At 43.6% G+C, this 26,893-nt stretch overlaps 1 protein-coding gene across 1 annotated transcript in view; it reads left to right on the top strand.

Moving 5' to 3' along the window:
• ADCY2 (adenylate cyclase 2) overlaps positions 1-26,893 on the top strand; it is a 1,664,414-nt gene that overhangs the window by 1,444,540 nt on the left and 192,981 nt on the right. Inside the window, exon 19 of the mRNA XM_063922769.1 lies at positions 11,156-11,240. Coding sequence (XP_063778839.1) covers positions 11,156-11,240 — 85 coding nt within the window. The remainder of the gene's footprint in view (positions 1-11,155; positions 11,241-26,893) is intronic.

Here is a 26,893-nt window from a genome sequence, read left to right as displayed (position 1 = left end):
ACAAATTTGGAGGCTTTGGCCCTAGTTTTTCAGTTTGTCCAGTAATGTGGTAATTATACATTTGCTTGGTTGAAGTTCTTTCTGTTCCACACCAAGATAGGAGTGGAGGTGAAAGCCTGTGGGTTGTTCCTAATTGCGTGCACGTCTCTAATTTTTAATCACCAAAAGTCATCAAATATGGAGGTGGTATGTTTATAGGTAGCTATGATTCGGAGAACTTGGCAAGCTTTTTCCAGGGGGACCACCTATCGCTGAAATGATGAGTTTATTAAACTGTGCATGTCCTGTTTAAATAACATAAGGTGGGTGGGAGGGCCCGAGGACAATTCCATCTTGCACCTCTTTTTTTTCCCTTTGCATTATGTGCTCTTTGGGGCCTAGTTTTTAAAACTGCCATCCTGTCTGCCACTGCAGTGCCACTCCTAGATGGGCCAGATGTTTGTGCTGCCCACTTGTGTTGCTTAGCTTAGTCATCCAGCTACCTCTGTGCAACCTTTTGACCTAAAAACAATATTGTGAGGTGTTCAGAATAGAATGGAAATTAATGTTATTGAGGTTAATAATACTGTAGAATAAAACAAAAAAATATTCTGTGAAATTAGCTGTTTTTATGTTTTGTTTATTTCCAAAGAAAAATCCAGATCCAAAACCAAAACCAATCCAGATCCAAAACAAGAACGGAGATCCAAAACAAAAAAACAAAACTCGAAAAGTGTCCGGTGCACATGTCTACTTATTATTATTGTTGATACTAGAGTCGCTCTGCATGGTGATTCAGAAAAACCTCTAACTCCACCATGTAGAGTCGCTCAGTGCCAAAACATCATCTCTGGTACATAGAAAAAACTTATACGTACAAGATACAATGAAACTTAGTATAAAAGCTCATAATAGCACAATTTATTGTCTGCACTTATTCTTAACAATAAATACCCAATATGTCACATACATTTGCATATATTTTTATATATCTATTTTGATTTTTATTATTATTATTATTATTATTATTATTATTATTATTGATATCCTAGTCAGTCTGCATGGTGATCCAGAGGGACCTCTAGTTCCACTGTGCAGAGTCCCTCTGTACCAATATGAAATCATCTTCAATACGTGAGGTGTCCTCAATAACTTGTATGGACAGGATACAGTAAAAATAAATATGGATACTCATAATACAGTAGTGTAATTAATTAGTTTTGCTGTGCAGTATTGATAACAACAAAAAATATTTTCTTCATAATGTGTTCGTATAAAAGTCTCTAGATCTTAGGACTTCAGATATTGTCGAGGGGATATATGATTGTTCAGATCTTGTTCAATATTATCATATCATTCAGTCCTTTGGGCATGAGACCCTAAATTCAGCCTCCCAAACCACCTCCTCTCTTTGGGACCTTAATCTGTTCTATAGCTTTCATGGATACATTTTTCAGACTCTGATTTTGGCACAATGTAATGTTTTAAAAGGGAAGTGGTTTATACTCCCTAACAGGGCCGTAACTAGTTGTGTGCCAATGGTGCCTTGCCCACAATACATATGCACTGAGAGCACACCATCTGGTAGCACGGCCGCTATGGCACATTTACTGTACACTTACTTCCGCCGGCCGCTGTTGCTGCTGCAAGGGACCACTGCCAGCTTCTGCTTCTCTTTAAAGTATGCCGGAGTCAGACAGCCGCAGCCTGAGGCCAGAATAACAGAGGTTTTTCCGCATGAGAAGAGGGTGGATCCTCTCCTCCCTGCCCCTCTCCACCCCTGGCTCCTCCTCCCTGAGACCTGCAGCAGCTGCCGGGTACGAGAGATTGTGGTGTCTGATTCCCGGTGGGGAGATGGCTGTGACGTCCATTACAACTCCCCACAAAAACAGGTAGCTGGGCTGGTGGATTGGGGGGTGGGCTCTGCTGTCTCTTGTGATTTCTAAGTCCCTTAAAGTGCCACCTCTGTTGGTCTATATATGTTGACCCCACCATACTCTGCCACCATAATGTGTAAAAAGGGGGACTCTGCTACCATAATGTGTAAAAAGGGGGACTCAGCTGCTGTAATGTGTGAGAAGGGGGACTCTGCTACCATAATGTGTAAAAAGGGGACTTTGCTGCCGTAATATGTAAAAAGGGGCACTGCTGCCTTAATGTGTAAAAAGGGGACTCTGCCTGTCATAATGTGTAAGAATGGGGACTCTGCTGCTGTAATGTGTAAAAAGGGGGTCTCTGTCACCATAATGTGTAAAAAGGGGACTCTGCCACCATAATGTTTAAAAAGGGGGACTGCTGCCGTAATGTGTAAAAAGGGGACTCTGCATGTTGTAATGTGTAAAAAGGGGGACTCTGCTGCTGTAATGTGTAAAAAAGAGGACTCTGTTGCCATAATGTGCAAAAAAGGGGACTCTGTCGTCGTAATGTGTAAAAAGGGGACTCTGCCGCCATAATGTGTAAAAAGGGGACTCTGCTGCCAGAATATGTAAAAAGGGGGACTACTGCCATAATGTGTGAAAAGGGGACTCTGTCTGTCATAATGTGGAAGAATGGGGACTCTGTTACTGTAATGTGTATAAAGGGGGACTTTGCTGCTGTAATGTGCAAAAAAGGTTACTCTACTGCCATAATTTATAAAAAGGGGGACTCTACCTACCATAGTGTGTAAACGGGGCTCTACCTGGCATAATGTGTGACAGGAGCTCTACCTGGCATAATGTGTGAAAGTGTCTCTACCTAGCGTAATGTGTAAAAATGGACTCTAACTGGTGTAATATATGTAAGTAGCGCTACTGTGCAACGTAATTTGAATAATGGAGACTACTGTTCTGCATAATTTGTATTGGTATTATTTTGTGGCCATGCCCCTTCCCCGTGAAGCCACGCTTCTATATTTTTGGCGCGTGCCGAAGGCGCACACTGGCCCTCTTTTATATATAGGGGGCGCCGATGCTGTTTCTTGCACACAGCGCTAAAATGACTAGTTACGGCACTGCCCTCTAATGTATTGCACATATATCTTGTATGCAAACATGCCCATTGTGCATCCAACATACTGTAGACCGTAACCATAGGTAATCACATAACCGACACAGGAGGATTTACAATTCAGCAATTCCTTGATCTCAAACACTTTTCCTATTGTATATTATGCAAAGTCAGTTTTTTTTTGTTGGAGCTAGAGAACAAGTTGCACAGCCTAAGATTCCGCATCTATGGTAACCAATTGGTGTCTCTGGTAGCCAGTGACTCTTTATTCTTCTTTTATGTCAGAGGTTCACAAACGTTTTTGACTCACAGTGCCCTAGAGTATCAGAATTTTTGTCATGGCACTCCTAGGCCAAATGTTTCTTATTGAGAAATTTAGAAACATTGTAAATAAAGTAAATTCTGTTTATATGTAATCCTTGGGTTCAATTATGTGGTGAGGAACATGATTTGCTTCTGTTTGTCAACATATTTAAAGACTGGCAGCCACCAACACTGGTTTTGCCTATTACATTGTCCAAAAATGATTTTGAATTGGTTCTGGACCACCAATCCAAGGCACCCCTGCAAGAGCCTCTTGGCGCCCCAGGGTGCCACGGCAAACAGTTTAAAAACCACTGTTTTATGTTCATACCTCCTTTATCATAAAAGTGGCTAGATACCAGTTTATATCTAAGGTTTATTTTAGCTTTCCTGAAGATGAATTTGCCCTTCAGTTCTTTCTAATTTTTTTATAATTCATCTTGCATTAACAATGATGTGGTTTCTTAATGATTTTTTTAATGTCTTTAGCGCAGTTACTAAACTGCGTGGCAAATATTACGAACCTTTCATTAAAACACCTCTTTCTTTTCTGTTTAAAATCTTAAGTCCTCAGTAGTAACTTTCTGTCTATTCCACTTACTTATCATACGCTTCTTGTATTATTTTCTCTAGATATCCTTGTTCCGAGAATGATTTCTGTCTATGATATGCCCCTTCGGTATAACAATTTAGTTTTACTATCACTAGTTGTCCCTTGGGAATATTTTCTTTCCATACTCTTACATGAGAGCTTCTATAGTCCAAACATAAGGTTTTATGTATGTCTCTGTTTCTAAATCATCTCCCCTCACCAAGAGTGCAACATCCAGGAAAGTGGTAAATGTATAATAATAAGTGAAGGTGAATTTAAAACCAAAATTGTTAGTGTTCACACCCTCTGTGAATAACTGTAAATATACATATCATCAATAAATCTGCTGTAGAGGACCAGATTTGCCTCAAATGTTCCATACCAAACATGTTGGTACTAAAAGACCACCATACAAGACAGAGAATACACAACACACACAAAAACAATAATAATACCCCCATTAGTAAATTAATAAACTACCCCAGCACAAACGGTATTAAAATATCCCCCTCAGGAAAAGAATAATGAATTACACCCAACTAGATAACATCTAAATATTTTCACACATCCACTGGCACTTACTCCACTTGTCAGGATAGACTGGGGAAGGAGCTAATACCCTGAATGAGCTTGTGGGATCTCTGGCAGGGACCAAAGAGAGTAGATAAAAAGTCAGACAGGGTGGAGGAGCGGGCACGGTCTTGGCCAGAGACAGAAGTGAGTAGATTGGCATATTCAGAAAACCTAGAGTCAGGGTCATAGAGTGGTTTCTTGGCCAGAAACAGGATTGAGTAGATTCAGCAGAACAGAGTCTAGATGACTCTATTCTAGGATGACAGTAGAGGATAAGAAGGGGTGGAGACTCAGGTTAGGCAGAGAGGGAAGGGATTACTTGGGCATCCGCAGTTCAGACAGCTGGTTCAGACTCAGGAAGGAACTGTCACAGGTGAGTTTAGTTGTGCACCAGGACTAAGCTGAAGTACAGGGCCCTAGCTTGAATTACCAATGCAGAATGTAGCATGTTTGATAAAAAATTTATTCATACACAAATCGAAGATTCAACAGGTATAATAAACGTAGTTTGGGCAATGAATAAAAGATCAGGAATAACAGCAGGTAGCTGGAAAAATCCATGCCAGCTATTACATTACATTACCTTGAGTATGGCAACAGCGATGAGATGGAAGAATGCAGGCCAGCTATACTGAAACTCAGAGTGCTGGGAGAATGTAGATCAGCTACTCCATTACATGAAAGTACCGTGTGTGGGATGTTAGCGATGAGCTGGGAGAATGCAGGCCAACTTTGCAGAATACTCAGAGTGCTGGGAGAATTCAGGCCAGCTACTCTGTTACATGAAAGTACTTTTACTGATGAGCAAGACAGGACAGCAGGATTGATCGATGAGCAGAGCAGGTCATTGGGATTGTCCAATGAGCAGTGAGGAGCAGCCGAATACCGGGATTGACCGATGAGCAGGGCAGGACACCAGGATTGACCAATGAGCAGTGAAGAGCAGTCAAACACCAGGATTGGCCAATGAGCAGGGTATGATGCCAGGATTGACCAGTGAGCAGGGCAGGACACCGGGATTGACCAATGAGCATTGAGGAGCAGCCAAACACCAGGATTGACCGATGAGCAGGGCAGGACGCCGGGATTGACCAATGAGCAGGGCAGGACACCAGGATTGACTGATGAGCAGGATGGGACACCGGGATTGACTGATGAACAGAGCAGGATACTGGGATTTACCAATGAACAGAGAAGGACACCGGAATTGACCAATAAGCAGAGAAGGATGCCGGGATTTACCAATGAGCAGGGCAGGACACCGGATTTAACTGATGAGCAGTATGAGACACTGGGATTGAATGATGAACAGAGCAGGATACTGGGATTGACTGATGAGCAGAGAAGGACACCAAGATTGACCAATGAGCAGAGAAGGACACCGGGCTTGACCAATGAGCAGAGTAGGACACCAGGATTGACAGATGACCAGATCAGGACACCGGGATTAACTGATGAGTAGAGTAGCAGTTAAACAGGATAGCTGTTGAAACCAGGTTAGTGCTATTGATGGAATTTAGCACTGGAGTCCAGAGTAACCAGGAGCAGGTTTGCAGACTGCATACAGTATATAAACAACAAAGCACTGGTGATTCCACAGTGCTAGGAGACTGGCTTTATACACCTGGCTCTATGGTGATTGGCCATGGCCATGGACTGTCATGGCTGCACCCAGTACTGGGCTTGGAGGGAAACTACAGTGTTTTGGGGACACATGGAGACAGTAATGGCTGCGGAGTCAGCAAAGGATGCAAACAGGACTCAGCACACTGAAGGAGTCGGCGGGGACTGACACATGGAGCTGAGGGAGATGACATGCACCTCTGCACCCGGAGCAGGTAGGAGAATGCCTGGCAAGGCAGCACTGCCAAACCCCGTTTTGTGACAGAAATTAGTGCAGCAGAGCAGACTTGAAAGGAGTACTTAGTGCACCCGATGTATGTGACTACTAGCTGGGCAACAGGCTAAGAATGTTGTTCATTGCCCAGTTGGGCTGATGGTTTCATAAACACAAGGAGACTGCAGAGCTCTTTCAGTGTCTGCTTCTCTGAATCTAGCTTCTCTTTGCTACCTCTATCATTTGGAGTACAACAAAGCACTGTCTTAGGCCTTCTGCTTTTCTCAATCTATACCACATCTCTTGGTAAACTAGCCAGTTCTTTTGGACTTCAGATAATCTGTATGCAGATGATACTCAAATCTACCTATCCTCCTCTAATTTGTCTCCATCTGCTTTGGTCCATGTCACTGAATGGCTTTCTGATGTTTCCTCTTGGATGTCATCTCACCACCTGAAACTTAATATTCCCAAAACAAAATTAATTATATTTCCACAGACCAATAGTAGTTACCACCTAGAAACCTATATCACAGTTGATAACTAGACAATCAATCCTACCCTACAAGCTTGCTGCCTAGATGTCCTCCTTGACTCTGATCTGTGTAAATATCCCTCTTTTTGTTCTCTCACCTCATTAATCTAGGTGAAGGTGCAGTACTGTATTACGTGTATTGTTTTTCTTTTTCTCACCAAGCCCTAATTATACTATTGGTTTCAGTGAACATCAATGCATGGGGACATTGAAATAATGTGTAATATATACCCTTTTCAGGTAGACAGGTGACAGAATTTATTACAGTTTAAATATAGGTAATTAGACCAATTGAATTGAGGTATCGGCATCCTGGTGAATTTTAGACTCCTGATTTTGGCATAAAAGAGTATTTAACATTAATCATTGCCAGGAGCAAATACATTCCTATAAATATTTTCATTGTTCACTCTAAAACTGGGTATTTGAACCCTGTTATTAATATTTTTTCACCTGAATTTGGGGATTTCCCACCCCCACTATAAGGACTATATAAATATAGATACCTAGGGATCTGGGTATCCCTACACTATTATAAAATGGTAATAAGAAAAGTTAGTTTTTAAGAAGTCATAATTTTTTGTCCTCACTAAAATAAAAATAAAAATATTTTGGTATTTTTTGAATGTATTTATTTTTTCAATTTATATTTAAGAGTGCTCCAGCAACACCTTTTTTGTGTTTGTGTCTCTCTCTCATTATTGTAATGTAGTCTCTATCTACTAATTCCAGGAGCACCACCAATTTTATAGTGCGTGTGATATTAATGAAGTGTGTTTTCATATTGGTAATGTCCCAATGATAATCAACATTTTAAAACTCGTGCAGATTCAATCCCTTGTTTCCTAGCACCTAATTAACTAGACCTGAATCAAGCCCATAGTGTGGTGTAATGTGAATCTATGGGGCACAGCAAAAGCTAGGGCACTACTTTGGAGCATAAATGTAATTAGGACACTACTTTGGGGCACACAGTTCACTAAGGCATTGCTTTGGGGCATAAAATCAACAACCATTGCTGTCTCTAGAAGCATTAGGATCTTCAAAATGTTCTGGAAATTCCTCTGATAGTAACCCAAATAAGTCCTGTACCAACTATCAGTGGCATTTCTATAGCACCTGTTTTCAAATGAAAGATCAATCATGTGTGAGTTTTATTACATCCACATGCTGGGGCATATACAGATGCTACTGCGACCATCTTACCCAAGAACGGGTTGCATGTGCAGCCACATTGCGATTACGACAAGCCGCACCCGCATTGGCCCTGTTTACGAGAGCATAAGCACCTATGCAGTACATGTGCAGGAGGAGTGGAACAGAGGTAAAAGAGAGGGGGGACATAGATGAAACAGAATGGGAGGGGATAGAGATGAAACAGAGAGGGGGGATGGGAACTGAGATGAAAGAGAGGAGGGGTGGGAGACAGAGATCAAGTAGTGACAGACATGGCATAGGGCAAAGAATGGTCAGAAATAAAAAAAGATGGAGAGAGGGCAGTGGTATAGAGATAAGAGAGACAGGGGGTGTCAGGAAGAGACATATGGGTTTGGGGGGCAGAGATGACAAGGTGGGGAAAACACTTGTCAGTGCTTGAAGCTGGTGCTCACAACTGCAACAACATAGATGGTTCCACCCACAAACCTCCTACCCTTAGCCAATGGGGGTATGGGAGACAGAGATCAAAGAGAGGGGGCAATTTGCGATGGGGACAGAGATTAAAGTCATCAGCTAGTTCTAGGATCACTAAGGGCCTGATTCAGAGGAACATGCAATTTGCACGCAATGGCGGTGGTCACGTATTTCAATGATTAGTTACAAATGTGCATGTGCGAAAAATAGAAAACCCATCTGATGGTACAAAGATGCTGTTGCAGTAGGGATAGAAAGTATCAGAAATGGAGCGTCAAAACGATGGACGTTCCTGGGCAGAAAAAGTCCAGAAAAAGTCTGTCTCATTGTTGTGTTATGGGAGTGTCTCAGGAGTGTCAATGAAAGTGGCTGCATTCCCAAACACACAGCTGCAGCTACAGGGGCAATAGTCAGATGGATAAACTGCACCTGCCATAGGGCTGGTGCAAGTGTTGATGGTGTACCAATAATGGCATGTAACGTTTACCAGTAGTGTTATAGTGTGCGGAGATGCTAAATGTAGGCATCTCAGTGCTTGCACATTCACACACAGGCATCTACACCGCGGGAGGACTGAAACTAGCATTTTTATATAATCACATCCAGGATCGGACAACAGGCGCATTTGAATCAGGCCCTTTTTATCAAGAGTTTCTTCAAAAAATCAATTAAGAACATGAAAATCAATAACAAACCAATTTAATAAAGTAGTTTTGGAAACTTACCAAAATGCTTTTACCAGAGTCAAATACTCAGTGCTTAAAGTGTTTCTAGAGAGGTGATGGAACTCACCCCCTCTGCCTCCCCGGTGCCTATTAAATAAAGGGAAAGTGCACCACAAAAAGGTGCATGGTCTAAAAAAAGGGCATGGTCACGCAATTGTATCCCCAATTCAAATGATGCCACACAGTAGCACAATCTTATTCACATTACACGCATAGTAGTGTGCCTTAGTCATGTTATGAAAACACTAACAGTAGTTCCCCTTTTACACAATGCCCACATTAGTGCCCGTAAACACAATGCCACAGTAGTAGTGCCACTAATACACATAATGCACACAGCAGTAGTGGCCCTTAGACAATACTCAGAGTAGTGTAGGGCCCCTTATGCAAAACCACAGTATAGTGCCCCTTATGCAGAGCCAATAGTAGTGGTTCCCCTTATGCAGTGCCTCACAAGTATAAAGAAGCCAGGGGTCCATCATGACATAGCTGCACCCTATAAGGGTTGATTTACCAGCAGGGGATTAACATCATGCACAGGGACTGACAGCTGAATCTCCGATCTACAAACAGGGCAAACACCTGCCTCACAGAGGGCCTAATTCAGACCTGCTCGCTAGGCTGCGTTTTCGTACAGCCTGTGATCAGGTCTGAACTGCACATGCATTGCAATGCGCAGGCGCGTCGGTCTACCGCGCCAGGGATCGGCGGTCAGCGACAGGATGGTGCGAGAAAAGCGATCGCACGGGCGATTGCAAGGTGGCTGACAGGAAGAGGCCATTTGTGGGTGGCAACTGACCGTTTTTAAGGAGTGTCCATAGAAACGTAGGAGGGACGAGGCATTTGAACGGGTTTCTGACGTCAGCTCCGGCCCGATCATTGCACTGCAAAGAGTAAGTCCTGGTCTGTGCAGAGACTGCACAAATTTATGTTTGTGCAGCTCTCCTGCACATGCGATCGCACCCCTGCACAGCGATTTCCCCCTCCCCCTGTAGGTGACGACTACCTGATCGCAGGGATGCAGAAAACACACCCTAGCGATCAGGTCTGAATTTGGCCCAGAGAACTCCTCAGGAGAGTGAAGAGTTGTCTACCATTCTGAGTAAGGGAACTTTTACAAAAGGTAGCCAACAAGTAGGGCTGCCATCAGAAATTTTGTGTACTTTATGTGTTTTAGTTATTTTAAACCATTTATGCCAGAGGTTCTCAAATGTGGGCCTCAAGGCACCCCAATGGTCCAAGTTTTAAGTATATCCATGGCTCAGCACTGATGGTTTTAATTAAATTTACTGAGATACTAATTAAGGTGGTCATTCCGAGTTGATCGCTAGCTGCATTCGTTCGCTGTGCAGCGATGAGTCCAAAAAACGGCACTTCTGCGCATGCGTATGCGGCGCAATGCACATGCGTGAAGTACTATTACAACGAACGATGTAGTTTCACACAAGGTGATTGACATGCGGGGGGGCGTTTCTGGGTGGCAACTGACCGTTTTCAGGGATTGTTCGATAAAACACAGGCGTGCCAGGAAAAACGCAGGCGTGGCTGGGCGAATGCAGGGCGTGTTCATGATGTTAAAACAGGAACTGAACAGTCTGCAGTCATCGCAAGCGTTGAGTAGGTATTGAGCTACTCTAAAACTGCACACAAAAACTTTGCCGCCGCTCTGCGATCCTTTCGTTTGCACTTCTGCTAAGCTAAAATACACTCCCAGTTAGTGGCGGCATAGCGTTTGCACGGCTGCTAAAAAGTGCTAGCGAGCGAACAACTTGGAATGACCACCTAAGTCACCTGTGGCCAAGCATGGATATACTTAAAACATGGACCGTTGTTTGGGGTGCCTTGAGAACCGCTTTATAGAACCTATGATTTATGCTATAGCTTATAAAAAATCCAGATACATATATTTCATTTACACCTTGCGCCAGGATAGTAAATTATATTATGTTGGATAATGATGTTTGTATAACAGAATATTTTTTTATCTGCAGGCCAGGTGTTCTGAAAGACCTGAAGACAATGGGATCTGTATCTCTTTTCATATTTTTTGTCACCTTGCTTGTTCTAAGTAGACAGGTAAGTATTGTGAGTGCTGTGCTTTGGTAATAATGCCCATAGTCCATATCATACGTTCACTGAAATATTTATACGTATATACAGTATGTAGCTTTATTATGAAGGTGAATACAGGATCATACCACACTATATATAAACACACATGGTGATTGCAAAAAAGATTTCATTATATATATTATAATAAAAATAAGTTTAACCTGTAAAGCTTTAATATTGAGTAAATTGCAAAATAATATTTAAACTATATGAAATTCTTGTTGTTTTGAAACTTTTGAAATACAACTAAAATCTAAAGCTACTTTTACACTGTCAGATAACCAACCATTACTGGAAATGACAACTAGACTTATTGATTATAACCTTGGGTACAGCTAATTAATTTATTTATTGTCCAGATGCCAGATTAAGGTCTACATGGCCTGAAGCTGAAATTTCTAAAAGGGCTTATTGTGTACTGCCATAGGAAGTGAGATCATGGATATGGGGGGCATTACCAGTGATATGAGCATGTGGTCTGCATATGGTGTGTGGCACAAATCATGGGCTGAGGATGGCACTTCTTCAATCACCTCGTTTGCCCTTCCCACTTTGCCTATATCAATAGTGTGATGCCATTTTCACTCTGGACTTGGAGAGTGAGGAAGACAGACCTCTGTCTCTTTCTGTGGGTGGTGGCGTCGGGTGGAGTTAGTGTGTGCTCTGTAGGGGTGTTGCTGCAGTCACTTTGGTGTACCTGTGCTGTGTTAGGGGTGCTGTCCTGGCTGTCACTTGTGTTTCATGTGCTGCAGCTGTACATGGGTGTTGCTGTCCTTACTGTCACTGTGTTGTACAGGGTGCAGGGGAACTGTCCTCCTGTAAACTGGAAAATATAGGGGTGATGCTGGCCCTATATATTGTAAAAATTCAGGGGTGCAGTTGTTAAAAATTAAAAGCAAACTGGTCCTGCATGCTTTAAAATATAGGGGTGTTGCTGTTCAAATAACATTACACTGGCCCTGTATGTTGTTAAAATTCAGGGGTGCAGTTGTTCAAAAAATTAAAAGCACACTGCTGTATGCTGTAAAATATAGGGGTGTTGCTATTAAAAAAACATTACAATGGCCTTGTATGCTATAAAAATTCAGGGGTGCAGTTGTTAAAAATTAAAAGCACACTGCTGTATGCTGTAAAATATAGGGGTGTTGCTGTTCAAATAACATTACACTGGCCCTGTATGTTGTAAAACTTCAGGGGTGCAGTGGTTAAAAATTAAAAGCACACTGCTGTATAATACAGGGGTGTTGCTGTTCAAATACCATTACACTGGCCCTGTATGTTGTAAAAATTCAGGGGTGCAGTTGTTAAAAATGAAAAGCACACTGCTCTTGTATGCTGTAAAATATAGGGGTGTTGCAGTTCAAATAACATTACACTGGCCCTGTATTATGATCTTCATGGATTCGGTTAAAACTGGTATGGTTCCCAAAGACTGGCATATAGCGAAGGTAGTGCCGATATTCAAAAATGGGAGCAAAGCTGAACCAGGTAATTATAGACCAGTTAGTCTTACATCTATAGTGGGGAAAGTATTGGAAGGTATTCTAAGGGACAGTATTGGAAAAATTCCTTGAAGCAAATAAGGTCATTAAAAGGAACTAACATGGATTTGTGAAGGACAGATCATGTCAGACCAACTTACTTGGCTTTTATGAAACAGTAAGTGTGAACCTTGATCATGGTAAGGAGGTGGATGTAATCTTTTTAGACTGCCAAAGCTTTCGACACTGTACCACACATGCATCTTATCTATAAGCTACAAGAAATATGGCTAGGGAACACAATATGCACTTGGGTCAGTAATTGGTTAGATAATAGGGAGCAGTGCATTGTGGTCGATGGATCATTTTCAAATTGGACTAAAGTACTAAATGGTGTGCCACAAGGGTCTGTACTCAGACCACTTTTGTTCAACATTTTCATCAACGATCTAACAGTAGGTCTAAAGAGCATGGTGTCAATTTTCGCAGACGATACCAAATTGTGTAAGGTTATAAATACGGATGGAGATGCTGAGTCTCTTCAGAATGACTTAACTAAACTGGAAGCATGGGCAGCAAAATGGAGAATGAGGTTCAACACAGACAAGTCCCAGGTGGGAGCAGGACCAAAAATAACACCTACATACTAAATGGGGTAATATTAGTGGATTCTGTACTGGAAAAAGACCTAGGGGTTTACATAGATAAATTAAGCAGCAGTACCCAAAGTAGGAGTGTAGCAAAGTAGGCTAATAAGATATTAGCATGCATAAAACGGGGAATTGATGCAAGGGACGATAGTATTATACTCCCATTATATAAATCACTAGTGAGGCCACATCTTGAATACTGTGTGCAATTTTGGGCACCATATTATAAAAAGGATATCCTGGAGCTAGAAAAGGTTCAGAGGCGGGCGACCAAAGGGCATGGAGATGCTGGAATACAAGGAAAGGCTTGCAAGGCTAGGCATGTTTACATTGGAAAAGAGGAGACTAAGACGGGACATGATCAACATCTACAAATATATAAGGGGTCAATACACAGAGCTTGGGAGGGACCTCTTTTCTATTAGATTAGCACAGAGTACACATGGTCACTCGCTTAGGTTAGAGGAGAAGAGTTTCCGCATATTGAGGCTAAAAGGTTTTTTCACAGTAAGCACAATACGTGTTTGGAATTCCCTGCCTGAGTAGTAATGGCAGACTCAGCCAACACCTTTAAGAATGGGTTAGATAAATTCCTATTGGATAGAAATATTTAGGGTTATGATGCGTAGGCACGCATTATAGTTAATATAACTAGTCCTAACATAAAAATAACTAGTCCTATAATAAGACTGCATAGGAGACCACAAATAGGTTGAACTCGATGGACAATTGTCTTTTTTCAACCTTAGTTACTATGTTACTATGATTTTAGGAATGCTGACTTTGCAAAAGTGGGAAGATGTTTAAGTGATTCATTGGCGGACTGGAGGAACTTGGAAGGAGTGCAGGAGAGGTGGGAAAAACGGAAAAGTGCAGTACTATGGGCAACAGACCTTTGTATCAAAAGGGTTAGAAAAAGCAACAGGAAAAGGAAGCCAGTGTGGTTCACAAAAGAAGTATCAACTAGTATGAAAGCAAAAAAGATGGCTTTTAGGAAATACAGACTCAAAATAATGACAAAGAGGTGTATTTTGACAGAAGGAACGATGCTAAGAAAGTGATCAGATGTGCAAAGGCAGAAGCTGAGGAGAAAATGGCCCAGTCATTAGATAAAGGGGGCAAAACTTTTTTAAGTATGTAAATGAAAGGAGAAAATCAAATGGAGGAATAATAAGACTTAAGACAGAGAGTGAGAATTTGGTGGAGGGAGACAAGGCAATAGCAGATCATCTAAAGCATTATTTTTGCTCAGTATTTACTACAGAAGGAGAAAGGAAGGGGCCACAGTTAAGCTGCAAGGACATTCTTAAAAATAAGGTAGATGAAAGTACATTTACAGAGGAGAAGGTCCTAGCAGATCTTTCAAAACTAAAAGTAGATAAATCAATGGGGCCAGATGTGATACACCCAAGGATACTAAAAGAGCTAAAACATGTGCTGGTGGCACCATTAGCAGAATTATTTAACCAGTCACTAAATACAGGTGCCATTCCAGAGGACTGGAAAAGAGCAAATGTAGTTCCACTGTACAAAAGTGGAAGCAAGGAAGAAGCAAGTATCTACAGACCAGTAAGCCTTACATCAGTAGTAGGGAAAGTAATGGAAAAACTATTAAAAGAAAGAGTTGTGGAATATCTTAAATCAAACAACTTACAGGATCCAAAACAGCATGGATTTACTGGTGGGAGATCATGCCAAACAAATCTTACTGACTTTTTTTGACTCTGTGATGAAAATAATAGATCAAGGGGGAGCTGTAGATGTAGCATATCTAGACTTTAGTAAGGCATTTGACACTGTCCCACATTGCAGACTACTAAATAAACTTGGAAGCGTGGGGGTGGGTTATAAAACAGTTAAATGGATAAGAACCTGGTTGCAGGATAGGTAACAGACAGTTGTAGTAAATGGAGTGCAGTCTTTGGAAGGAAATGTTACCAGTGGAGTACTCTAGGGATATGTACTTGGAACAGTTCTCTTTAATATCTTTGTTGGTGACATTGCAAATGGTATTACAGGGAAAGTATGCCCTTTTGCAGATGATACAAAGATTTGCAACAGTGTAGACACACCGGGAGGGGTAAAACAAATGATTGATGACCTAGGTAGGCTTGAGAAATGGTCAAGAACGTGGCAACTACAGTTTATTGCTAAAAAAAATGCAAAATCATGAATTTTGGTCTAAAAAAACCAAGGCTAAATATAGTATCAAGGGTACTATAATGGAAACTACTGAGGAGGAAAGGGATTTAGGAGTCACTATTTCAAGTGACTTAAAGGCAGGAAAGCAATGCAACAAAGCAATGAGTAAGGCAAGTCAGATGCTTGGTTGCATAGCGAGAGGAATCAGTAGCAGGAAAAAAGAAGTAATAATGCCACTGTATAGGTCATTGGTACGACCTCATTTTGAATACTGTGTCCAGTTCTGGAGACCATATCTCAAGAAGGATATAACCTGTACATTAGAGAGTGTACAAAGAAGTGCAACTAAAATGATACTTGGCCTACATCACAAAACTTACCCGGAAAGGCTAAAAGATCTTAACATGTATAGTTTGTAGGAGAGAAGGGAAAAGGGGGACATGATAGAAACTTTCAAATATAACAGTGGATTTAACAAAGTTCAGGAGGGAAACATTCTTCAAAGGAAGAGGAGTATAAGAACTTGAGGACATACACTGAAACTGGAGGGAGGCAGGTTCAGGGGCAATTTAAGGAAAAATTACTTCACAGAAAGGGTAGTGGACAAGTGGAATAGCCTCCCATCAGAGGTGGTAGAGGCTAAGACTATAGAGCAATTTAAGCATGCTTGGGATATGCATATGAATATCCTTACAAAGAATTACGGGGGTCATTCCGAGTTGTTCGCTCGCTAGCAGATTTTAGCAGCATTGCACACGCTAGGCCGCCGCCCTCTGGGAGTGTATCTAAGCTTAGCAGAATTGCGAACGAAAGAGTAGCAGAATTGCGAATAGAAATTTCTTAGCAGTTTCTGAGTAGCTCGAGACTTACTCCTGCATTGCGATCAGCTCAGCCTGTTTCGTTCCTGGTTTGACGTCACAAACACACCCTGCGTTCGGCCAGCCACTCCCCCGTTTCTACAGACACTCCCGTGTTTTATCCTGGCACGCCTGCCTTTTTCCACACACTCCCAGAAAACGGTCAGTTTCCGCCCAGAAACACCCACTTCCTGTCAATCATACTCCGATCACTTCAACAATGAAAATTCTTAGTTCGAACGTGAGTAAATCTACTAAGTTTTGAGCTAAAATACTTAGCGCATGCGCACTGCGTACCATGCGCATGCGCATTTTCTCCTTAATCGCTCAGTTGCGAAAATCGGCAATGAGCGAACAACTCGGAATGACCCACAAAGGTTCAAAAAGGATTGAGATTACCTAAAGGATAAAAAAAGGGGCAGACTAGATGGGCCAAGTGGTTCTTATCTGCCGTCAAATTCTGTTTCTATGTTACCCTGCTTGTGCATAGTGATATGAATAAGATGCATTTTTGGCAAACAAAAAATGTTCAACCCTAACGGAGATGCATGGAACCTGTCAGCTTACTCACTCCAGGCATCACCCACTGCATGGCTGAAGCAGGATGTAGATGTATGAGAACACTTCTGTATGTTTTATGCAGTAAGACACACATGGAATTAAGCTGAGCACACACAATAACAAAATGGTTAAAACAGTGATAGTTTATAAATACACAACATGATAAAAATTTACATTTGCACAGGGAAGTGTATTTTAGCTTTGCAAGTGTGCGATTCGCATGTGCAGCCGAGTGGTACAAAAAGATCTTTTGCAGTTTCTGAGTAGCCCAGCACTTACTCAGGCTCTGCGATCACTTCAGCCTGTCCGGGACCGGAATTGACGTCAGACACCCGCCCTGCAAGCGCTTGGACACACCTGCGTTTTTCCAACTACTCCCTGAAAACAGTCAGTTGCCACCCACAAACACCTTCTTCCTGTCAATCTCCTTGCGATCGGCTGTGCGAATGGATTCTTCGTAAAACCCATTGCACAGCAACGATCCGCTTTGTACCTGTGCGACACGCCTGCACATTGTGGTGCATACACATGTGCAGTTCTGACCTGGTCGCAGCGCAGCGAAAAAAACTAGCAAGAGATCAGGTCTTAATGACCCCCATTGTTCCCATGTAAATAATTGGATGTTTAGGCTACAATTATTTTTTTTTAATATGCAAAAAAATTTTAAGATGACACACATGCCAAACATACTGGGAAAAGGTGATGTGTTTGAAACTTCTATTCTGGACCGAGTTTAAGAAATTTACAGTGTTGTTAGGCCCATGTTTGCAAACATGATTTTAGGTAAATTCCTTTGTTTGAGTGTTTACTATGGAAAGTACTACTGAGTTTGCATATAGGGTCTAATTCAGAGTTGATCGCAGGAGCAAATTTGTTAGCAGTTGGGCAAAACCATGGGGGTCATTCCGAGTTGATCGCTCGCTATCAGTTTTCAGCAGCCGTGCAAACGCTATGCCGCCACCCACTGGGAGTGTATTTTAGCTTAGCAGAAGTGCAAACGAATGTATCGCAGAGCGGCTACAAAGTTTTTTTGTGCAGTTTCAGAGGAGCTCAATACCTACTCAGCGCTTGCGATCACTTCAGACTGTTTAGTTCCTGTTTTGACGTCACAAACCCGCCCAGTGTTCGCCCAGCCACGCCTTCATTTTTCCTGGCACACCTGTGTTTTTCCGAACACTCCCTGAAAACGGTCAGTTGACACCCAGAAACGCCCACTTCATGTCAATCACACTGCGGCCACCAGTGCGACTGAAATGCTTCGCTAGACCCTGTGCAAAACTACATAGTTTGTTGTGCCCGTACAATGCGCGTGCGCATTGTGCCGCATACGCATGCGCAGAACTGCAGTTTTTTAGCCTGATCGATGCGCTACAAACAAATGCAGCTAGCGATCAACTCGGAATGACCCCCCATGTGCACTGCAGGGGAGGCAGATATAACGTGCAGAGAGAGTTAGATTTGGATGGGGTGTGTTCAAACTGAAATTTAAATTGCAGTGTAGAAATAAAGCAGCCAGTGTTTACCCTGCACAGAAACAATATAACCCACCCAAATCTAATTCTTTCTTCAAATGTTATATCAGCCCCACCCGCAGTGCACATTGGGGGTCATTCTGAGTAGTGATGAGCGGGTTCGGTTCCTCGGAATCCGAACCCGCCCGAACTTCAGCTTTTTTTACACGGATCCGAGCGACTCGGATCTTCCCGCCTTGCTCGGTTAACCCGAGCGCGCCCGAACGTCATCATGACGCTGTCGGATTCTCGCGAGGCTCGGATTCTATCGCGAGACTCGGATTCTATATAAGGAGCCGCGCGTCGCCGCCATTTTACACGTGCATTGAGATTGATAGTGAGAGGACGTGGCTGGCATCCTCTCCGTTTAGAGAAGAAATAGATAGGAGAGTGAGAGTGAGACAGTGACACTTCATTTACTGGAGCTTAGGAGGAGTACTCAGACAGAGAGTGCAGAATTTTGCTGATAGTATTAGTTAGTTATACTAGTGACAGAGTGAGACAGTGACACTTCATTTACTGGAGCTTAGGAGGAGTACTCAGACAGAGAGTGCAGAATTTTGCTGATAGTATTAGTTAGTTATACTAGTGACTGACCAGTGACCACCAGTGCAGTTTTATATTATTTAATATAATCCGTTCTCTGCCTGAAAAAACGATACACAGTGACTCAGTCACATACCATATCTGTGCTCAGCCCAGTGTGCTGCTGCATCATCTATGTATAATATCTGACTGTGCTCACACAGCTTAATTGTGGGGGAGACTGGGGAGCAGTTAGGTTATAGCAGGAGCCAGGAGTACATATTAAAATTAAACAGTGCACACTTTTTTTCTGCAGGAGTGCCACTGCCAGTGTGACTGACCAGTGACCTGACCACCAGTATATAGTATACTATATTGTATTGTGAATGTCTGCCTGTAAAAGTTAAACACACGTCGTGTGACTTGTGTGGTGTTTTTTTATTCTATAAAATAAAAAACTCATTCTGCTGACAGACAGTGTCCAGCAGGTCCGTCATTATATAATATATACCTGTCCGGCTGCAGTAGTGATATATATATATTTTTTATATCATTATTTATCATCCAGTCGCAGCAGACACAGTACGGTAGTTCACGGCTGTAGCTACCTCTGTGTCGGCACTCGGCAGTCCATCCATAATTGTATACCACCTACCCGTGGTTTTTTTTTTCTTTCTTCTTTATACATACTACATCTCATTATCATCCAGTCTATATTAGCAGCATACACAGTACAGTACGGTAGTCCACGGCTGTAGCTACCTCTGTGTCGGCACTCGGCAGTCCGTCCATAATTGTATACCACCTACCCGTGGTTTTTTTTTTCTTTCTTCTTTATACATACTACATCTCATTATCAACCAGTCTATATTAGCAGCAGACACAGTACGGTAGTCCACGGCTGTAGCTACCTCTGTGTCGGCACTCGGCAGTCCATCCATAATTGTATACCACCTACCCGTGGTTTTTCTTTCTTTCTTCTTTATACATACTACATCTCATTATCATCCAGTCTATATTAGCAGCAGACACAGTACAGTACTGTAGTCCACGGCTGTAGCTACCTCTGTGTCGGCACTCGGCAGTCCATCCATAATTGTATACCACCTACCCGTGGGTTTTTTTTCTTTCTTCTTTATACATACATACTACATCTCTTTATCAACCAGTCTATATTAGCAGCAGACACAGTACGGTAGTCCACGGCTGTAGCTACCTCTGTGTCGGCACTCGGCAGTCCATCCATAATTGTATACCACCTACCCGTGGTTTTTTTTTCTTTCTTCTTTATACATACATACTACATCTCTTTATCAACCAGTCTATATTAGCAGCAGACACAGTACGGTAGTCCACGGCTGTAGCTACCTCTGTGTCGGCACTCGGCAGTCCGTCCATAATTGTATACCACCTACCCGTGGTTTTTTTTTCTTTCTTCTTTATACATACATACTACATCTCTTTATCAACCAGTCTATATTAGCAGCAGACACAGTACGGTAGTCCACGGCTGTAGCTACCTCTGTGTCGGCACTCGGCAGTCCATCCATAATTGTATACCACCTACCCGTGGTTTTTTTTTCTTTCTTCTTTATACATACATACTACATCTCATTATCAACCAGTCTATATTAGCAGCAGACACAGTACGGTAGTCCACGGCTGTAGCTACCTCTGTGTCGGTACTCGGCAGTCCATCCATAATTGTATACCACCTACCCGTGGTTTTTTTTTCTTTCTTCTTTATACATACATACTACATCTCATTATCAACCAGTCTATATTAGCAGCAGACACAGTACGGTAGTCCACGGCTGTAGCTACCTCTGTGTCGGCACTCGGCAGTCCGTCCATAATTGTATACCACCTACCCGTGGGTTTTTTTTCTTTCTTCTTTATACATACATACTACATCTCATTATCATCCAGTCTATATAAGCAGCAGACACAGTACATTACAATAGTCCACGGCTGTAGCTACCTCTGTGTCGGCACTCGGCAGTCCATCCATAATTGTATACTAGTATCCATCCATCTCCATTGTTTACCTGAGGTGCCTTTTAGTTGTGCCTATTAAAATATGGAGAACAAAAATGTTGAGGTTCCAAAATTAGGGAAAGATCAAGATCCACTTCCACCTCGTGCTGAAGCTGCTGCCACTAGTCATGGCCGAGACGATGAAATGCCAGCAACGTCGTCTGCCAAGGCCGATGCCCAATGTCATAGTACAGAGCATGTCAAATCCAAAACACCAAATATCAGTAAAAAAAGGACTCCAAAACCTAAAATAAAATTGTCGGAGGAGAAGCGTAAACTTGCCAATATGCCATTTACCACACGGAGTGGCAAGGAACGGCTGAGGCCCTGGCCTATGTTCATGGCTAGTGGTTCAGCTTCACATGAGGATGGAGGCACTCAGCCTCTCGCTAGAAAAATGAAAAGACTCAAGCTGGCAAAAGCAGTAGCACCGCAAAGAACTGTGCGTTCTTCGAAATCCCAAATCCACAAGGAGAGTCCAATTGTGTCGGTTGCGATGCCTGACCTTCCCAACACTGGACGTGAAGAGCATTCGCCTTCCACCATTTGCACGCCCCTTGCAAGTGCTGGAAGGAGCACCCGCAGTCCAGTTCCTGATAGTCAGATTGAAGATGTCAGTGTTGAAGTACACCAGGATGAGGAGGATATGGGTGTTGCTGGTGCTGGGGAGGAAATTGACCAGGAGGATTCTGATGGTGAGGTGGTTTGTTTAAGTCAGGCACCCGGGGAGACACCTGTTGTCCGTGGGAGGAATATGGCCGTTGACATGCGTGGTGAAAATACCAAAAAAATCAGCTCTTCGGTGTGGAACTATTTCAACAGAAATGCGGACAACAGGTGTCAAGCCGTGTGTTCCCTTTGTCAAGCTGTAATAAGTAGGGGTAAGGACGTTAACCACCTCGGAACATCCTCCCTTATACGTCACCTGCAGCGCATTCATAATAAGTCAGTGACAAGTTCAAAAACTTTGGGTGACAGCGGAAGCAGTCCACTGACCAGTAAATCCCTTCCTCTTGTAACCAAGCTCACGCAAACCACCCCACCAACTCCCTCAGTGTCAATTTCCTCCTTCCCCAGGAATGCCAATAGTCCTGCAGGCCATGTCACTGGCAATTCTGACGATTCCTCTCCTGCCTGGGATTCCTCCGATGCATCCTTGCGTGTAACGCCTACTGCTTCTGGCGCTGCTGTTGTTGCTGCTGGGAGTCGATGGTCATCCCAGAGGGGAAGTCGTAAGCCCACTTGTACTACTTCCACCAAGCAATTGACTGTCCAACAGTCCTTTGCGAGGAAGATGAAATATCACAGCAGTCATCCTACAGCAAAGCGGATAACTGAGGCCTTGGCATCCTGGGTGGTGAGAAACGTGGTTCCGGTATCCATCATTACTGCAGAGCCAACTAGAGACTTGTTGGAGGTACTATGTCCCCGGTACCAAATACCATCTAGGTTCCATTTCTCTAGGCAGGCGATACCGAAAATGTACACAGACCTCAGAAAAAGAGTCACCAGTGTCCTAAAAAATGCAGCTGTACCCAATGTCCACTTAACCACGGACATGTGGACAAGTGGAGCAGGGCAGGGTCAGGACTATATGACTGTGACAGCCCACTGGGTAGATGTATGGACTCCCGCCGCAAGAACAGCAGCGGCGGCACCAGTAGCAGCATCTCGCAAACGCCAACTCTTTCCTAGGCAGGCTACGCTTTGTATCACCCGTTTCCAGAATACGCACACAGCTGAAAACCTCTTACGTCAACTGAGGAAGATCATCGCAGAATGGCTTACCCCAATTGGACTCTCCTGTGGATTTGTGGCATCGGACAACACCAGCAATATTGTGTGTGCATTAAATATGGGCAAATTCCAGCACGTCCCATGTTTTGCACATACCTTGAATTTGGTGGTGCAGAATTTTTTAAAAAACGACAGGGGCGTGCAAGAGATGCTGTCGGTGGCCAGAAGAATTGCGGGACACTTTCGGCGTACAGGCACCACGTACAGAAGACTGGAGCACCACCAAAAACTACTGAACCTGCCCTGCCATCATCTGAAGCAAGAAGTGGTAACGAGGTGGAATTCAACCCTCTATATGCTTCAGAGGTTGGAGGAGCAGCAAAAGGCCATTCAAGCCTATACAATTGAGCACGATATAGGAGGTGGAATGCACCTGTCTCAAGCGCAGTGGAGAATGATTTCAACGTTGTGCAAGGTTCTGATGCCCTTTGAACTTGCCACACGTGAAGTCAGTTCAGACACTGCCAGCCTGAGTCAGGTCATTCCCCTCTTCAGGCTTTTGCAGAAGAAGCTGGAGACATTGAAGGAGGAGCTAACACGGAGCGATTCCGCTAGGCATGTGGGACTTGTGGATGGAGCCCTTAATTCGCTTAACAAGGATTCACGGGTGGTCAATCTGTTGAAATCAGAGCACTACATTTTGGCCACCATGCTCGATCCTAGATTTAAAGCCTACCTTGGATCTCTCTTTCCGGCAGACACAAGTCTGCTGGGGTTGAAAGACCTGCTGGTGAGAAAATTGTCAAGTCAAGCGGAACGCGACCTGTCAACATCTCCTCCTTCACATTCTCCCGCAACTGGGGGTGCGAGGAAAAGGCTCAGAATTCCGAGCCCACCCGCTGGCGGTGATGCAGGGCAGTCTGGAGCGACTGCTGATGCTGACATCTGGTCCGGACTGAAGGACCTGACAACGATTACGGACATGTCGTCTACTGTCACTGCATATGATTCTCTCAACATTGAAAGAATGGTGGAGGATTATATGAGTGACCGCATCCAAGTAGGCACGTCACACAGTCCGTACTTATACTGGCAGGAAAAAGAGGCAATTTGGAGGCCCTTGCACAAACTGGCTTTATTCTACCTAAGTTGCCCTCCCACAAGTGTGTACTCCGAAAGAGTGTTTAGTGCCGCCGCTCACCTTGTCAGCAATCGGCGTACGAGGTTACATCCAGAAAATGTGGAGAAGATGATGTTCATTAAAATGAATTATAATCAATTCCTCCGCGGAGACATTGACCAGCAGCAATTGCCTCAACAAAGTACACAGGGAGCTGAGATGGTGGATTCCAGTGGGGACGAATTGATAATCTGTGAGGAGGGGGATGTACACGGTGATATATCGGAGGATGATGATGAGGTGGACATCTTGCCTCTGTAGAGCCAGTTTGTGCAAGGAGAGATTAATTGCTTCTTTTTTGGGGGGGGTCCAAACCAACCCGTCATATCAGTCACAGTCGTGTGGCAGACCCTGTCACTGAAATGATGGGTTGGTTAAAGTGTGCATGTCCTGTTTATACAACATAAGGGTGGGTGGGAGGGCCCAAGGACAATTCCATCTTGCACCTCTTTTTTCTTTTATTTTTCTTTGCGTCATGTGCTGTTTGGGGAGGGTTTTTTGGAAGGGCCATCCTGCGTGACACTGCAGTGCCACTCCTAGATGGGCCCGGTGTTTGTGTCGGCCACTAGGGTCGCTTATCTTACTCACACAGTCAGCTACCTCATTGCGCCTCTTTTTTTCTTTGCGTCATGTGCTGTTTGGGGAGGGTTTTTTGGAAGGGCCATCCTGCGTGACACTGCAGTGCCACTCCTAGATGGGCCCGGTGTTTGTGTCGGCCACTAGGGTCGCTTATCTTACTCACACAGTCAGCTACCTCATTGCGCCTCTTTTTTTCTTTGCGTCATGTGCTGTTTGGGGAGGGTTTTTTGGAAGGGACATCCTGCGTGACACTGCAGTGCCACTCCTAGATGGGCCCGGTGTTTGTGTCGGCCACTGAGGTCGCTTATCTTACTCACACAGTCAGCTACCTCATTGCGCCTCTTTTTTTCTTTGCGTCATGTGCTGTTTGGGGAGGGTTTTTTGGAAGGGCCATCCTGCGTGACACTGCAGTGCCACTCCTAGATGGGCCCGGTGTTTGTGTCGGCCACTAGGGTCGCTTATCTTACTCACACAGTCAGCTACCTCATTGCGCCTCTTTTTTTCTTTGCATCATGTGCTGTTTGGGGAGGGTTTTTAGGAAGGGACATCCTGCGTGACACTGCAGTGCCACTCCTAGATGGGCCCGGTGTTTGTGTCGGCCACTAGGGTCGCTTATCTTACTCGCACAGCGACCTCGGTGCAAATTTTAGGACTAAAAATAATATTGTGAGGTGTGAGGTATTCAGAATAGACTGAAAATGAGTGTAAATTATGGTTTTTGAGGTTAATAATACTTTGGGATCAAAATGACCCCCAAATTCTATGATTTAAGCAGTTTTTTAGGGTTTTTTGAAAAAAACACCCGAATCCAAAACACACCCGAATCCGACAAAAAAAATTCGGTGAGGTTTTGCCAAAACGCGGTCGAACCCAAAACACGGCCGCGGAACCGAACCCAAAACCAAAACACAAAACCCGAAAAATTTCCGGCGCTCATCTCTAATTCTGAGTTGTTCGCTCGTTGCCGATTTTCGCTATGCTGCGATTTGTTGCTAACTGCGCATGCACATAGGGGGTAATTCCAAGTTGATCGCAGCAGGATTTTTGATAGCAATTGGGCAAAACCATGTGCACTGCAGGGGAGGCAGATATAACATGTGCAGAGAGAGTTAGATTTGGGTGGGTTATTTTATTTCTGTGCAGGGTAAATACTGGCTGCTTTATTTTTACACTGCAAATTAGATTGCAGATTGAACACACCCCACCCAAATCTAACTCTCTCTGCACATGTTATGTCTGCCCCCCCCTGCAGTGCACATGGTTTTGCCCAATTGCTAACAAAAATCCTGCTGCGATCAACTTGGAATTACCCCCATGGTACGCAGAGTGCATGCGCTAAGTTATTTAATACAAAACTTAGTAGATTTGCTGGTGTTCGAGCAACGCTTTTCAATCGCACTGTTGATCTGGAGAAACGGGGGAGTGGCTGGACGAACGCAGGGCGTGTTTGTGACGTCAAACCAGGAACTAAACGGACTGAGCAGATCGCAATCTAGGAGTGGGTCTGGAGCTACTCAGAAACTGCAAGAAAATATTTAGTAGCAATTCTGCTAATCTTTCGTTCGCTATTCTGCTATGCTAAGATACACTCCCAGAGGGCGGTGACCTAGCGTGTGCAATGCTGCTAAAAGCAGCTAGCGAGCAAACAACTCAGAATGAGGGCCATGGTTTTGCCCAACTGCTAACAAATTTGCTGCTGTGATCAACTCTGAATTAGCCCCATAGTGTATTTGGGCCCTCATTCCGAGTTGTTCGCTCGCAAGCTGCTTTTAGCAGCTTTGCACACGCTAAGCCGCCGCCTACTGGGAGTGAATCTTAGCATAGTAAAATTGCGAACGAAAGATTCTCAAAATTGCGATTACACACCTCTTAGCAGTTTCTGAGTAGCTTCAACCTTACTCGGCATCTGCGATCAGTTCAGTGCTTGTCGTTCCTGGTTTGACGTCACAAACACACCCAGCGTTCGCCCAGACACTCCTCCGTTTCTCCAGCCACTCCCGCGTTTTTCCCAGTAACGGTAGCGTTTTTTCACACACACCCATAAAACGGCCAGTTTCCGCCCAGAAACACCAACTTTCTGTCAATCACATTACGATCACCAGAACGAAGAAAAAACCGTGAGTAAAAATCCTAACTGCATAGCAAATTTACTTGGCGCAGTCGCACTGCGGACATTGCGCATGCGCATTCGCGACTAATCGCTCCGTTGCGAGAAAAAAATAACGAGCGAACAACTCGGAATGACCCCCTTGGTTGTGTTTCAGGTTCACCCATGGTTTGAAGTTCTATTTCAGCTAACACTCATGTATTTTGACTGGTAAATTCCCATGTTTGTAAAAATAGGAAAATACTCCTAT

Source organism: Pseudophryne corroboree, chromosome 5, assembly GCF_028390025.1.
Source record: "Pseudophryne corroboree isolate aPseCor3 chromosome 5, aPseCor3.hap2, whole genome shotgun sequence".
Taxonomy (NCBI): domain Eukaryota; kingdom Metazoa; phylum Chordata; class Amphibia; order Anura; family Myobatrachidae; genus Pseudophryne; species Pseudophryne corroboree.
This window is presented reverse-complemented; position numbering and strand designations above follow the sequence as displayed.